The 16,433-nt window shown below is 50.2% G+C and overlaps 1 protein-coding gene across 2 annotated transcripts in view; it reads left to right on the forward strand.

Annotated features, from left to right (window-relative positions):
• The window catches only part of TMEM266 (transmembrane protein 266), a 125,809-nt gene extending 116,985 nt beyond the window's left edge, over window positions 1-8,824 (forward strand). For both annotated transcript variants that reach the window (XM_058736941.1, XM_058736940.1), the window contains exons 10-11: window positions 6,123-6,185; window positions 7,652-8,824. In XM_058736941.1, the coding sequence (XP_058592924.1) occupies window positions 6,123-6,185; window positions 7,652-8,247 (659 nt within the window). In that variant the 3' untranslated portion in view covers window positions 8,248-8,824. The remainder of the gene's footprint in view (window positions 1-6,122; window positions 6,186-7,651) is intronic.
• Window positions 8,825-16,433: the final 7,609 nt, after the last annotated feature.

Raw genomic sequence — 16,433 nt, forward strand, 5'->3', positions numbered from 1 at the left:
TCAGCCTTGCCAGGCAAGTTGGGGCTCCACCCCAGGGGCAAACACACATAATGAGCGTTGCCATGGCCAGCACTCGAAGGGCTTTGGGAGGATTAGCCCAGATGCATTTTCAGAATGTTTACACCCCAGGAAGAAAGGTGCCAGGTGGCCAAGAGCAGCTGCTGTAGCTGCCTCAGAAGCCTCAAGACTTTGGGGTTGGTAGGGAACGCCATGGGCCAGGGGTTCAGAAAGGTGAGGGACATCCCAGGGCTAGACTTGACATTCATTACCTCAGTAAATCTTACAGCTCCCCAGCAGGTTGGTGTTTCTCATCCCCATTTCACCTGTGAGGAAGCTGAGGCTCAGAGTGCCTAGGGATTTGCCTGAGACCACAAGGTGGCTGTTTTGTCCTGGAGCCTGTGTTTGTGCCCACCCTTCTTTCCAGCCCCTCCAGGGGCAGCCAGCTCAGTCCTCCCATGGGGTGGTTCCTCCATGGCCCTAGGGCCCCTTGGGGCCAAATCAAAACAAACTCTGGGGCAGGAGATTATTCTTAGGTGGAAGGTGGGCAGCCCCTCGTGTAGAGGATGAATGGTGGCCTGTTCCTGGCCACAAGCATCTGTGTCTACCTCCTCTCCTTTTCCCCAAGTTCCCAGTTACCCAACAGTCTCTAGTCTCCAGGCAGGGATCAGGGACAAGGAGAGAGGCTGTGTGCTGAACAGTGAGAGAGAATCCCAGAGGGGGAGGTCCTGGGAGGTCCTGCGGGCCCCCAGACACAGTCATCTGTCCAGTCAACACTATTTATTGCTGGCATATGGCAAGCCTCATGCTAAGTGCTAGAGAGATGCTGAAGAAAATGTGGCCCCTGTGTGGGTCAGGACGGAACCCCAGCCCAAGTGCTCAGTTCTGGAGAAGAAGGCCTGCTTAAAGCAGAGAGCAGGCATGAACAGTGTCAGCATTGCTAGAGGAGTCCAGCAGGCCTCGCTTTCAGATCTGTATCTTTTTTTTTTTTCTTTTTTTTAATTTTTTTTTAACGTTTTTTTATTTATTTTTGAGACAGAGAGAGACAGAGCATGAATGGGGGGGGGGGGGTCAGAACGAGAGGGAGACACAGAATCTGAAGCAGGCTCCAGGCTCTGAGCTGTCAGCCCAGAGCCTGACGCGGGGCTCGAACTCACGGACCGCGAGATCGTGACCTGAGCCGAAGTCGGACGCTTGACCGACTGAGCCACCCAGGCGCCCCTCAGATCTGTATCTTAAAGCTCATTCTGAGGCCCCTGTGTGGGAATAGAGGGAGCAAATGCAGACTGGACAAACCTCCAGTGGCCACCTGGGCCCTAGGTTTTGTCAGGCATATTCATGCAGCTAGCCATCCCATTCATTAAACCCAAGACATGACAAGAGTCCAAAGGGGAAAGCACGACATCTGACCTATGGCTAGACCACAGGACCATAACAGAGGGCATCAGGGGTCCCTCGAATAGTCACAGACTTGGTAGGAATTGGGTGAGGAAAGAGAAAGCACTGAGAAGTAGCCAGTCTCCCAGCCTGGGTGGGCAAAGAAACCATTCACCAAGATGGAGGTGGAGGGAGAGACTGAGTTCTATTTGGGACATGTTGAGTCAGAAGTAGCTAGAGGTCATTCAGACGAAGTTGGCCAGTTGCCAGATCAGTCATAAGTTCAAGAGAGACATCAGGGCTACAGTTCACCTAGCCTAGATTGTTTTTTCCAATGGCTTGGATGAAGATGTGGCAACCTCAAACAGTCAACACTGAGATAGGAGAAAGATCTAATACCTTGGACTGAACCAACATTAAGAGTGCTCTGGGGTGCCTGCGTGGCTTAGTTGATTAAGTCAACTCCAACTCTTGGTTTCAGATCAGGTCATGATCTCACAGTTCATGGGTTCGAGCCCCACATCAGGCTCCATGCTGACAGCGTGGAGCCTGCTTGGGATTCTCTCTCTCTCCCTTTCTTTCTGTCCCTTCCCTGCTCTCGCTCGCTCTCGCTCTCGCTCTCTCTCTCCCCCCTCTCTTTCTGCCCCTCCCCCACTCTCTCTCTCAAAATAAACAAGTAAACTTAAAAAAAAAAAAAAAAGAGTCCTCCTCAGCAGGCTGCACCTCTGTACTGACATTTGCCTGGGATAAGAAACAGGAATCCTCCATGGAGGTTACACAGCCAAGTGTGGTAAGGGCTTGGCCTGGCCCCAGTTACTGCAGAGAAGCCCTGGGTGTCTCGTGAGTCAGTGGAGTAGGGCGGTTGCTGCACCCACTTGGAAGATGTCAGGCTGCATTAGGGGAGTAATCCCGCCAGATTTTAGGAAGGACCAGTCTATTAAGTAATCCTGGCCTTGCAGGGCAGTAGCCAGGATTAAAGGATCTCAGTGTGTGTGGTGCCAAACCCCAAGGTGTGGAGCTATGAAGGCACAGTGAATGCTCCCTCCCTTCCCCTCCTCCACCTGTTTTGGTCACATCTGTAACCCCTAGTGAAGCCTTCAGAGTGGAAAGACTGGAAAACTGGGGAGGGGTAGAAAATGGACAGTGGTTTCCCAGAGGAGACTTCTCAGGAGGGCCTTTTAAGTGTTTAAGTGTTGGATGGTCTGTCACCATCACATAGACAGTGAGGAGCAGTGGGCTTAGCCTTGGTACCTGTGAAAGACAGGACCAGGGTCTGCAAGGCTTGATTAAATGGAGATTGGCTGTTTGACCAAGGAATGGACATCCTGGTAAGGCCCCGCCTGTGCTCCTCAGAGGCCAGGACTCCTGGCCTCAGTACCCAGCACAGGGTCCAGCACACTGTGATCCTACTGAGCACAAATGAACAAGAAGCTGTCCACAGCTGACTGTTAGAGCTCCTCAACAAAGAGGTAGGCCCTCCCTTCCCCAGGTGTGCAGGCCATGGAGGGGAGAGCCCCCCATCAGGAGGTAGTGAGGTAATAGCCCAGATGCCTCTGGTCCCTTCCCACACTGCTCTCTCACCTCTGGGTGCTTTAGAGCTGGCAGAGGTTTTGGAAGCCATCTAGCCCAGCAACATCACAATCTGCAAGGGCCTCACCCGCCCCTGGTGGTACAGATGAAGAAACTGAGGACCAGAGAGGGGATGTGACCTCAGGCTCCTGTGGCAGTGGCATGCCCCAGGACGAGACCCAGGATCTGGGTTTTGGGTTTGTTTGTTACAATTTGTTTATACAATGTTACATTAGTTTCAAGCGTACAACAGTGATTTAACAAGTTTATTATGCTGTGCTCACCACAAGTGTGGCTACCATCTGTCACCATACAGTGCTATTACGATACCATTGACAACATCTCCCATGCTCTACCTTTCATTCCTGGGACTTACTCCATAACCAGAGGCCTGTATCTCCCACTCCTCTTCAACCATTTTGCCTATCTCCCCACCACCTCCCATCTGGCAGCCATCAGTCAGTCTCCATATGTACAGGTCTGTTTCCACTGTTTATTTATTCTTTGTTTTCTAGATTCCACATGTAAGTGAAATTATATGGCATTTGTCTTTCTCTGACTTATTTAGCATAAGGCCCTCTAGTTCTGTCCATGTTGCCTTAAATGGCATGATCTCATCCTTTTTTATGACTCAGTAATATTTCTCTCTGTGTGTACACCACATCTTCTTTATCTGTTCTTTTATCAGTGGACACTTAGGGTACTTCCACATCTTGGCTTTTGCAAATAATGCTGTAGTAAACATAGGGATGCATATATCTTTTCAAATTTGTGTCTTCATTTTCTCTGGGTAAATACCCACTGGTAGAATTCCATGGTCTTTCTATTTTTAATTCTTTGAGGAACCTCCATATTGTTTCCCACAGTGGCTGTACCAGTTTGCATTCCCACCAACAGTGCAAGAGAGGGTTCCTCTTTCTCCATATCCTTGCCAACACCTCTTATTTCTTGTGTTGTTGATTTTAGCCATTCTGACAGGTGTGAGGTGACAGCTCATTGTAATTTTGATTTGCGTTTCCCTGATGGGGAGTGATGTTGAGCATCTTTTCATGTGTCTGTTGGCCAGCTATATTTCTTCTTTGAAAATAATGTCTGTTCAGGTCCACTGCCCATTTTTTAATTAGTTTGTTTCTTTTTACTGCTGAGTTGTAGTTCTTTATATATTTTGGATTTTAGCCCTTTATCGAATATGATTTGCAGATAACTTCTCTCATTCAGTAAGAAAGTGGTCCAGTTTCATTCTGCATGTAGCTGTCCATGTAATTTTCTAGGGTCTGGGTTTTTCTTCATCACCCCAGGCCACCTTCTGTGTGTAACTCCCTTAGGATGAATTTTCACAGGTCTGCAGATATTTTAGCCGAGTTCATAGTTCTGCCCATGTCACAAGGCCCCTGCAGCCATGGCGCAAAGGAAGGGACCAGAACCTCCTGTCTGGCCCAATAGGCCTGGGGGACCCCCTCCTGTCACTGCTTGCCGGAAGCAGCCACACCAGCCACCACCTACTTCCCAGGGTGACCTGCAGGGCTAGACAGCATTTACAACATAAATTATAAAGAGCCATGGAGAATTGTTTTGCTGTCTGATTCTGAGGGAGCATTGCTGGCTGATCCTGGAACAGGGCCTAGAGCGAGAGACTCCCTCGGGCCCCTCCCTCAGCTGAGGCATTAATGCAAAACACACCTCTCACCACAGGCATTTAAAGATCAAAAGAGGCCAAAAAAGCTTCTAAGAGCCAGGTCTGCCTGTGCTCACAGACTTCCAGCGTCAGGACAGATTGGCCTTTGCAGTGATTTCAGGTGTGTCCAGGAAGGCAGCCGTAGAAAGCATCTGGTCCACTCATCTGTAGACCACGGCTCCTAGGAGAAGCACCTAGGGGTGTGGACTCCCTCAGACGTCCATAGGAGAGGAAGAACTAGACTTCTGTGTGTTGAAGGCCTTCGTGTGCCTGACCCCACTGGAGAAATTCGACATTCGTTAGCTTGCTTAATCTCCTTAACAGATAAGGGAACAGAGGCTTAGAGAGGACCATTTAGCTAAAATGTGGTAGGTCGAGGTTTGAAATCAGGTCTGATTCTGATAGGTCCTTGTAGGACCCTAGGACCCAGGGGAGACCACGGTTGCTAATGGAGCATACCTTGAGCTCAGCTGACAAGTTACCAAACTGAGTCAAAGATTATCTTGTTACTCTCCAAACCATGCCAGGTCCCTCCTGATTATCATTTGACTCTGATCCCTCCCTTCTGTCCCATCAGGCACCACTTCCCTCCCCAGGACCTGTCAGCCTCACCTGGGCATCATCTCTGGTCTCCTTGCCTAAATCCTGGCACCTTCTGAACCACTCACCCCACAACCTTGGGAGTGAGTCACACCTGACCGCATTCAAACTTTCATGTGGTTCTTCACTGCCCTCATAACAAGGCCAAGCTCCTTGGGATGGCTTTTGGGGTCTCCAGTCATCTGCTTGTCCTCCCATTCTCAGGCCACTCTGAATTTCTCACCTTTCCTCTCTCCCATTCCCTCTTCATTCCTATCAGGATGATGAACCACCATTTCTTTGAGATCCTGATCCCATGTCATCTCCTTTGATCTGAACAGCTTTATACCTTGTCATGCTTAATTCATGCAGTAACTATTTACTGAGCACTCACCCCGTACTAGGTAGTGGGGAAGCGCAGCCCCTGTTCCATCCCTGTACTGCATGGGAGACTAGGTACTCAGATGGATGAGCCAAGGGGATGTCATCAGTGATCAGCCTCTGCAGCTGTCTGTGTGTGGCCACTTGCAGGGCTTTGAGACTTTTGTACTGAGGATGGCATTTCCGGTCACCCTGAGAACCTCAGGTAGACTCAGAGACTTAGGCCATCCAGGCAGGGAAAACCCTGAGGAACTGTTTCCACACCCCTCATCTCAGAGATGGGGAAACTGAAGACAGAGAAGGAAAGGGCCCTGCCTGTGCCATACATCAAGCCAGATGCTTCATGAAGACCTGGGTCCCTGATACCCAGGCCAGCCCAGCCTTGGCGCAGAGCCCCACTGAGGATTGGAAAGCAGCAGAGAGCCTCTGGGAGACAACGCCTCCTCTCATGGTGATGGGTAGGGGCTTTAGTACTGGGGGAGGGACATGAACTGGCCACAGCCTGGCGAGCCACCACACTCACCTTTCTCTGTCCTCTGCATAGATGCCGCAGTGAAAGATGACATGAACAGCTACATCAGTCAGTACTACAATGGGCCCAGCAGTGGTGAGTCTGTGTCCAGGGCCGGTCTGCACATACCAGAACCTCTCTGTGGCCCCACGCAACCCCTAATGTTGAGAGTGGGGACAACTCGGCCTGGTGTGCCCATCTCCTGTTGCCTGTGAACCGTAACTGCAGGCAGAGTTCAAAGACCTGGAGCTTTAACTCCCAGCCAAGTCCAGCACCCAGCTATGGATGTCAAGGGTGGAGTACTCTGTGATTACCAGTGAGGGCTGCATGTGGGACCCTCATATGAAAGGGGGGCTGGAGGTTAGAAATCTGAGTGACCTCAGTGCCTCTCAACCTGAGACCCTTTCAGCATGATCATGATGGGGGTGAGGTAGTTGGGTTTGAGGAGCAACAGGTGTGGGGCATGTCCTTGCTCCAGTTACATTTCATTCTTGCACTTGAAAGAAGTTTCAGGGGAGCCTAGTGGTTTCCACTTACAGGAAAGGTTGAATTTTAAAATAATACGCAGGCCTATTGCTTCTCAGCCTTTTGGCTAAGATCAAGTGTAAAATAATACGCAGGCCTTCAGTGTCTTGTTTCTCCTTAGCCAGTGTCTTAAACCTTATAGTTTGTATTTCACAGCCTTCAAATCCTTATATATCCCTTTGTAAGACTAGAATGTTACATTGTGTGACATGTATAATGCATTGGATTTTTTTCTTCTCTATAATTTAGCCCCCTCAAGATCTCTTTTCTCCCTCTCTTTTTCAAAGCTTCATCCAATCTGCTGATTTCAAACACCATCATCTCTAGCTCAGACCTCTCACCCAGTGCACTCACCCCACAACTTGCCCTCACTGCCCACTGTAACTTGGCCCCTGGATACTTTTCACTTAAAGACCTTCTGAAGTGTCCTCTGTCCTCCCCCTGCAATGCATCCTTCAGGGATGAATCAATCTTCTGAAGACACAGCTCTGATCATGTCACTCTCAGACTGGCCCCATTTAAAACTTTGAATGACTCCCCCTGACCATGAAACCCAAATTCCTTGTCCTGGCACCTCATGCCTTCTGAGTTAGGATGTTGGCATTAATAACCCCAGCAGCACTGTGGTTTAACTAAATCAACAAAGGTCCATGTACTCTGCTCCCAGGTTGTCATCTTTCCTTCAGCACCCAGTGGGCAGAACAGCTACCATCTATTCTAGAACATTGCTGACTGCCAGGCAGAGCAACAGCCGTTTACCGTTTATATAGATGCCACAGATCAGTTCTCACAGATAATTGACCAGTGCATGTCCCATGTCCACACGAGTTCACCAAGACGAGGGCAGGGCATAATCCTCCCTCAGGGCAGGCCAGCAAACATTGGGAAATTGGACCACAGGCCAACCCCCCCCTACCCCCCCCAGCAGAGCCCAGGCACACTCACTGTCCACCATTCAGGTCAGAGCCACCCGCATCAGGGCCTGCAGAGGTGTGGCATAGGGAGAAGTGTTACCAGCATCCCCTCCTTTCTTGCAGACAGTGGTGTTCCAGAGCCAGCTGTGTGTGTAGTCACCACAGCTGCCATCGATGTCCACCAGCCCAACATCTCCTCTGACCTCTTCTCAGTCGATGTGCCCCTGAAGCTCAGCAGCAATGGCACCCGTGCAAGTGCCACCTCCGAGAGCGCCTCCCGCTCTGCTCACAGCTCCGTCACCCGGGCCCAGAGCAACAGCAGCCAGACACTGGGCTCTTCCACAGACTGTAGTACTGCCCGTGAGGAGCCGTCCTCAGAGCCCAGCCCCTCTCCTCAGCCACTGCCTCTACCACCCCAGCAGCAGATGGCAGAGGCCACGGTCCAGGACCTGCTGTCCTCCCTATCAGAGGACCCCTGCCCATCCCAGAGGGCCTTGGACCCAGCCCCTGTCACCTGGCCCAGCCCAGCGGGCTCGGCCCAAACCAGCCCCGAGCGGGAGCACAGGGTAAGTCTTTTCAACCAGAAGAATCAGGAGGGCTTCACTGTCTTTCAGATCAAGCCTGTCATCCACTTCCAGCCTGCTGCACCCATGCTGGAGGAGAAATTCAGATCTTTGGAATCCAAAGAGCAAAAGTTGCACAGGGTCCCTGAAGCCTAGAGCCTCCAGGTGGGCTGCGTGGGAGGAGGAGGGAGAGCTATCTGGATGCTCTCCTAGAGCCCCAGAGGCAACCAGGGGCATCACTCAAGGCCTGGGAGCCCACCTGGCCTCCCTCAGGGTGCTGCCTGCCTCCAGGGAGGTGTCACCAGGCCAGGAGGCCACATGCCTCAGACCTCAAAGCCCAGAGCTGGCGCCTCCTCTGGCCCTGCTCAGGGGAGGGTGGTGCTCATGGCTGGGGTCTTTTTAAACCATTTTTATAAAAACCAGCCTGTGGCCCAGCTTCAGCAGGGTAGAGCGCAGGGGCAGCCCAGCCTCTTCCGTTGCCTTTGTTCCTGGCGCCCACCCTGGACCCTTGGGAACAGCACTGTGAGCAGGGGCTATCTAGCCCCACCCCCAAGCCGTCTTTTCTGGGAATCCTGGGTGGAGCCGACACAATCATACAAAGACCACCATCTGAGCCTATTTCATTCATCCTCATTCTCTCATTCGGCATGAGCATTTCTGAGTCTTTTCCAGACAAGTCTAGTTTTCACCTTCATAGGACATAATGAGATGAATCTGGAGGTGGGTGGGAGGGTCACTGGGGGGGTGGGGGGACAGCTGTTTTCCAATCTTGGCTTTAATAATAAAAACCAACTGCACTGAGACTTCTGGTTGGCAGAGGTTTTCCTTTGCAACTGCTAGCCCAGGTGAAGAAGCATGAGTGGGTTTGGGTTGGCCTGGCCTGGTGTAAAGCCACCCAGGTAGGCCCAAGCCGCACCCAGCAGCTCTTGAGGCCTCTACAGAGTGGAAGGAGCCCTGGACCCCAGGCGGGAAGTTCTCACACTGCCTGGCTGTGTGACTGCACTGGTCTCTTCCCGCTCCTTCATCTCCCCACCAAAACAGAGCTTGGAATTTTGCCTTCCTTGCTGACAACACCAGTTCCCACACCCAGTTCCCTGACCCAGGTCTCCATTCCTTGGGGACCTCAAACTCCAAAGGTCCACAACCGAGTGTGGTATCTTGCCTGAAGCCTGCTCTTCCTCCCAGGTTCCCAGCCAGGGCACCATCATCTACCCAGCTATTACCATGCATGGCATGGGCATCATTGGCTCCCTCCTCATCCCTCACAAGCAGTGGTAAATCCTGGCCATTCTGCCCTTCAAAGCACCTGCCCTAAACCCCATCACAGGCCCAGGCGCCGCCGCTGGTTCCACATTCCACTAGTGGGTCCTTCCAGGCTGATGAGCCTGCTGCGTGTCTCCCTCGCTGAAAAGCCTCCAAGGAATTCTGTGTTTATAACCGCTATGTTTTGTTTTATATGTACACAAAAGGGAAGACTTAATTCCAAGGGCTCCCATGGCCCCAGCTGAACTTCTCAGTGTGTTCATAGCCCCTTCCACTTACCTGTCCTTCTGGCTACCCTCCCAACCTGTTCTTTGTCCCCTCCACCTTTAGGTTGTTCTCACTGTATCTCACTAGTCCCTCACTATAGTTCAGGGTGTCCTCAGGACTTCTGTGTCCTCCTGTGGACTCATCATGATAGTGCAGTGATCCCATGGCTGGGTCAGCATCTGCTTCCCTGCCTGCCTCCCCTTGGTCCTCAAAAACAGGGATCAGGCCTGAGTCCCATTAGAACCCCAGAACTGTGCATAAAAGGCCACAAGCTTGGGCAGAGCCACTTGGGAAAGATGGCTAAATTATAAGGTATGACCACATGCAGGCAAAGAGCATCCGCTTGATTCCTGGGGAGATGAGCAGTGTCCACTTGAGCCATTTGGGGGGAGTAATCTGAGGCATTCTGAGTGGCTAGCAATGTCATTACAGTTTCTGTTACTGAGCTCTCCACTAGGGCCTCTACTGGAGCTCCTTTAAGCCTTCCAACAATCCTGTGAGGCCAGTATACTAGCCCTGTTACACAGATGGAAGAAACTGAGGTTCAGATAGGTTTAAGAGACTTTCCTGAGGTCAGACACTAATAAGAGAGGCACTGAACCTGGAGCCCAAATCCACCTGGTAGTGTGTTGAGTGCTAAGGCTCCCAGCTTTCAGAGCTTTTGGAAGCAAAGCGGTACTCTCAGCTTTTGCCACATAATGGGTGGAGGGTATTACATGATTTATAATCTCTAGGGTAGGAGCCATAAGGGTCTGTAATTAGTGGTCTGCACCTGCTGGACTAGAAACAGCTACTGTCCTCAGCCAAACCCAGCTTGCTGAGCTCCCATTGCCCCAGCTCTTAGGGTACCCGAACAGGTGGTGGAGCCTGCCATGCACCAGAAGTGAGACCCCACTCCTAGCCAGCACTCGCCTCTGCTCTGGACTTCTACTCCAGAGAAAACCACAGGACAGGGAGGAGAGCAATGGGGTAAGATGCTAGGCAAGTGGCACCTGCTCTCTGCTTCAGTTTCCCCATCTAGAAATGGGGTTTACAGAAGAGCTCTACTTTCGAAAACTGATTTCTTAGGGAATTTGCAAACTGCTGTGAGGTGAAAGTCTGCCTGAGCACTCAATGTTGGCCTCATGCCTGAACGGGCAGTACCAGTGTTAGCATTGCCCCATGGGCCAATTAAAACTGAGGACAGGGGCGCCTGGGTGGCTCAGTCGGTTAAGCGCTGACTTCGGCTCAGGCATGATCTCGCGGTCCGTGAATTCGAGCCCCGAGTCGGGCTCTGTGCTGACAGCTCAGAGCCTGGAGTCTGCTTTGGACTCTGTCTCCCTCTTTCTGACCCTCCCCCGTTCATGCTCTGTCTCTGTCTCAAAAATAAATAAACGTTAAAAAAAAATTTTTTTTAAATAAATAAAACTGAGGACAGAGATACCAAGAGGAGGTCCTCTCAGAGGACAGAGCCCACAATCATAGCATTAGAGGGTGCACACAGATGGAGGAAGCCACTTGCTTGCCTGGGGACAGGCATGGGGTGGAGTCCCAAGGCCTGGAATGCAGGAGGAGGAGGGTAAAAGCTTTGGCTTTCACGGCTCCCCTGGGTGCCATAGCCCAGAGTTATGGTTGGTGGGCAGCTGGGGGTCAGTGGAGATGGAGCCTGAGCACTCCCTGGGAGGTTTGCAGCTCTGGGAAATGGTTTCCCCTTACTCATCCACCCTTTCACAGAGCCCACTCTGGTGCCCTCCCAGAAGGGAATAGAGCTTAGGTAAGAGCCACTGTCTCTTATGAGCCAATGAGGGGGTGATAACAATAATGGCTCCCATTGATTCACTTCCTGTTGTCACAGGTGCTCTCTGCAACCTTCCCTCTTTATCACAATCTGCAAAGTGACATTCTTTTCCTTGCTTTCCAGAGGAAAAAACAGGCACAGAATGATGGATTAAATGACCTGCCCAAGGGCACACAGCTAAGTGGTAAACTAGTGGCAGGATTCAAACCCAGGTATATCTCAGTCAGATGTCATGCTGGATATGCTGGATTGAGCTTCCTGGAATTAAACTGGGTGTCAATAAGAGAGCAGGAGCTAGGGGCACCAGGGTGGCTCAGTCAGTTAAGCCTCCGACTCTAGATTTCCATTCAGGTCATGATCTCACTGTCTTGAGATAGAGCCTGGCAAGGGGCTCCGTGTTGGGCATGGAGCCTGCTTAAGATTCTCTCTCTCTCTCTCTCTCTCTCTCTCTCTCTCTCTCTCTCTCTTTCTCCCTCTGGCCCTCCCATGCTCACACACTCTTGCACTTTCTTTAAAAAGAAAGAAGGAAAAGGTGGGGGGGGGGGGAGCAGGAGATAGAAATCTGGACTCAGCCCCCCAGGCCATTCATCAACCCACATGGCCCTCTCAGTCTAGAGGTACCAGCCCACTGTGTCTGCAGAGTGCCATGGCCCCTTTTGCAGAGCCAGCCTCCCTGCTCAGCCTTTCCACCGTAGCTGGAGATGAGCCAATCCTGCGGCCAGGGTGCCACCCTGACAAGAGGACAAGGTTCAGAGCTAGCAGGGCTACTGAGCAGCTCACAGCAGAGCTGGGCCAGAGCCCTACAGACCTGGTTCAAAGTCTGCCCAGGACTGGAGAGCTGTAAGGTCCTCCTCCACTGAAGAACGTACCGGCCCCTTGCCTGCCAGCTCAGTGCAATGCATCTAACCCAAGCCTTGGCTTTTCAGATCAAGTCCACAACTGTGGGGATTTTCATAGATCCTGCATGGTCAGAGGCTAGTGGTCTGGAATTCTCTTTAGTGTGGTGGGTATTCATTCCATCCATGACCCTCAGTTCAGGAACTTCTTTCTCACTCCAAGATAGCTCTTGACAGAAGCTCTTGTTCTGGTGTTGCCTCCATGCTCCTCTCTGGTGCAACTTCCTCATCTCTAAAGAGAAAGACTAAGAGTGGAAGCTCTACTCTCTGAGCTACAGAGAGCCTCAAATAAAGTCCAAGGAAGCCTTCTTAAAAGAGTTTCTTACTAACCAGTCAACAGGATACTTGTGTAGAGTTGCTTAACAATGACACCTAACAACTCTAGGGGCTGGCATGGTTAACCCCAACTTTTGAATGGACTTCTCAAGACTGGAGAGAAGTCAGGATCACTCCACCTCCATCCTTCACCTCAGGTACTGTTCTGCATCTAGAGTGTGTCTAAGCCCAGGCAGTTGGATTCTCAGTCCAGCACTGTTTCCAGTTACACGGCTCCAAGTGAATCCCTGGACCCACTTCCTCCCCCTTGTACAACAGGAATAATAACTCCCAGCCTCCCTGCTCCCATGAGGGTTGCTGGGATAGCTAATGACATAATGGAAGGGAAAGCCCTTTGAGAATGTGTCAAGGGAGACACAAACAGAAACCATCTTTATTAATAATAGATGTCTGGGGTGTTGCACTGCCTGCCCATGTTCAGCACTTCTGGGGAGGGCTGTGCAGGAGATGCTCAGTTGTTTCATTTGCTGCAGCAGCTAGTGTGGTGTATGGAGGTAAATGGGTGGTGACAGGGTGTGAGCCCTGCCCCCCAGCCCCATTGCCAGCCAAGGCACTGTCTGCTCCTACAGAGCTCATCCCTGCTGTCATATCCCCAACAGTTCCTTTGTAGGTAATGCCTTGGAGTCACCCTGAGTTAGCTAAGAGAGCACTGTTGTTCCCCAGACAGGAAGCACCTTATCTGCCTTTCCTCCCCCTTTTCCAGTACAAGCTAAAAGCCTGTTTTTCCAATATAAACTGAGCAAGGATTTTTTTTTTTTTCGCTCCAGTGCTGAAAAGTTTGGTAGTGTCTCCTGGTGAATAGTTAATTCAATTATCCAAATAAAATGATGGAACATTTGCTGAATTTACTGCATGCTACCAAAGAGACCACGCTAGCATAATCTTATGCAGAGCCCTAGGCTACAGCATAGGGGAGCAGACTGTTCATCTTGAAACAAGCAAATGAAATTGACTACCCTAGAGATCAATCAGGACATTAAACACTGTGATGAATGTGGAAGAATCCTTCAGTGTCTGAGATTTACGGGGCACCTTTCACCAAGCGCTCTAGGAGCCTCCTCAACATCAATTATGCCTCATAACTAGGTAGGCTCACCTCTGCCTCCACTGCATAAAGAAGGGACGTGGGGTTCTGGTACCTGGGTTTGCTAAATGTTGCAAAAGATAGCCAGTGTGCAGACCAGATCCAGATTCTAGTACAAAGACCCCTGCTTCCCTGAGCAAAGACTGCCTCAGAATTGAGGAATGTCGGGCTAGATGGGGACTCAGGGACTGGGGTCCAGAGTCAGTCATGTTCTTGGCGTTTCTGTTCCTTGTCCTTGCTGGGCCTTCTGCCTGGGGTGCAGTTCTTTGGTTATTTTGACAGCTCCCTCTGAACTTGGCTCAGCTGTCTCATCTTGCTCCTCTCCATGTCAGCCTGCCTCAGCCAGGCTGCATTCATTAGATACGTCCACCATGATCCCAGAGAGGACAGGATATGTAGTTGAGAGAATTTGGCCTAAGGTCTCCATTTACTAGTCATGAATCCTTGGGCAAGTGTTTTAAGGTCTGTAGGTGTTGGTTTTCTTACCTGGAGAGTGGGGACCGCTACTACGCCTTGTGGGATTAGGAGGCGAGAATGAGGTAATATATGTAAAGGGTTCAGCAGAGCATCCTGGACATAAAAAGCTCTCAAAAATGATTTTTGTCTCCATCTGCCTAAGTTGTTTGAGATCTGCCAACACATTTAAGCTTTAAGATTAAAGCTTAAAGACAGCTTGAAAGATTACCAAATTCAATTTGCCATTTTACAGATGATGAAAATGAATCCCAAAAGAAGGAACATGACCAGGTTGCTTCTGAGGCAGTAACAAAACCAGGATAAGAACACAAGTGTCCCTGTGACCAGCCCATTCAGTGTTCAGTCCTCCTGAACTGTTCAGTCCCCAATGTTCCCCACGCAAACCCACACTGGGAAAGAGAACAGCCCTCTGAGCTGGAGGTGAGCGGACAAATAGTAGCAAACCTGACAACCAGTTGTGGGAGGCAAAGACAGAAACCCAGACAAGTGAAGCCTCACCAGGACCTGACCACGCACCAATCCAGGTACCGTAGAAAGTAATTGCCAGCTTCCTTCCCAATAAATTCCTAATTCCATCTCTGTTCCATGCTTCTAATGACAAGCTCACTGTTTTGGGGCAATGTCAGCAGAAGAAGAGTCCTGGAGAAGCTGGGAGACATTGGGAGGCAGCCTGGTGTGGTGGAAAGGGACTCTAGACCTGGAGCCCTGTTCAAATTCCACATTTCACTGACTGCGCCTCTCTGGTTACCTCTCAGTCCATTTGTTCATCCACGAAGCAGGGATAACAATATCCATTTGGGGAATTGTTGTATTAGGGAAGGATAATAAAATGCACCTAGTAGATTCTTAATAAATAATATTTGCCACAAATTCTGGTGTGTTCTAGTTTCACCATTTGCTTTGTGACCTGGGGAAATCACCTTCTGAGAGCCTGATTTCTTCACCCTTTCCACCTCTGATGGGGTAACTTACATGAAAGTGTTTTATAAACCAACAGTTATCAGCAACTCTTCTTGTGCTCTCCACAAAACATTTTTTAAAACTTAGGGCACTATGAAATTGTGGCAGTATATCACCCTATATGGGCTTTTTACAAGGTTATCAAACTTCCTGTAGCTCAGCAATAGCTAACCAAATCCATCTGTTGTAATCAAGTGTTTTTTGGGTTTCCCAGCCTTTTAAGCCCACTTTTATGTGGACCAAGACAAAAATCCCTCGTGAGAGCATGAAATGCAACCAAACTGATCATCCCTTTCAGAAAGATAGCAGAGAGCACTTATGGCTGGCGTTTTAAGCCCTCCAGCCCTGTATAGACATGCCCAGCCTCCACCGGCAGCATGGCTCCCACACTATCCCAGAAGGAAGAGCCCCCACTCTCTGCCAGCCTCGCCCACAGGACTGGACCCATTTCCACAGTCTCCAGGGACCCATTCTGTAACCAAAGAGCTTTCAGTCAAACCCATCTGGGGCAAAAGGCCAGAGGATTCCTGCAACAGCCTTCCAATCTCTTCCATCTTCTCCATCTATCTATCCTGAATATACCACCAGGTTAGATTATTTCCCTAGGTTAGATTATGGGACCCTCCTGAAAAAAATGTCAATTTTTTGCTAGGAGGGTGCTTAAGACTTGCTCAGGTGGCAAGGTCTCAGGAAGTCAGGTAGCACTTTGTGGAACATTCTTGATATACAGACATATTTATTAAAAAAATTTAAACGTTTATTCATTTTTGAGAGAGAGCACGAGCAGGGCAGGGGTGGGCAGAGAGAGAGGGAGGCACAGAATCTGAAGCAGGCTCCAGGCTCTGAGCTCTCAGCACAGAGCCTGATGGAGGGCTCAAATTCACAAACCACAAGATCATGACCTGAGCCAAAGTCAGAAACTTAACTGCTTAACTGATGGAGCCACCCAGGCGCCCCGATATACAGACATATTGCTTATATTCCTAAGAGAAGGCATAGCAGCCACCAAAGTTTTAGGGGGGAAAAAAAGTATGTAAGACAGGATTGGGAAAATTCTAGTGATTTTCCCTGCAAATCAGGAAAAGACCTCTATACCTTTCCCGGTACCATTCCTGGTCCAGCTCCTGAAATAGCAGTATTCCTTGAGGGCAAAGTTTGAGAACCACTGACTGAGGGAAAAGTCCAAATTCGTCAGTATATCAGTCAATGGCCTCCACAATCTGGCCTTAATTACCTATCAGCCTCAACCCCCTTCCTGACTCCCCCCTCCAATCCCAGTCTC

Source organism: Neofelis nebulosa, chromosome 7 (genome assembly GCF_028018385.1).
Source record: "Neofelis nebulosa isolate mNeoNeb1 chromosome 7, mNeoNeb1.pri, whole genome shotgun sequence".
In the NCBI taxonomy this organism is placed as follows: Eukaryota; Metazoa; Chordata; class Mammalia; order Carnivora; family Felidae; genus Neofelis; species Neofelis nebulosa.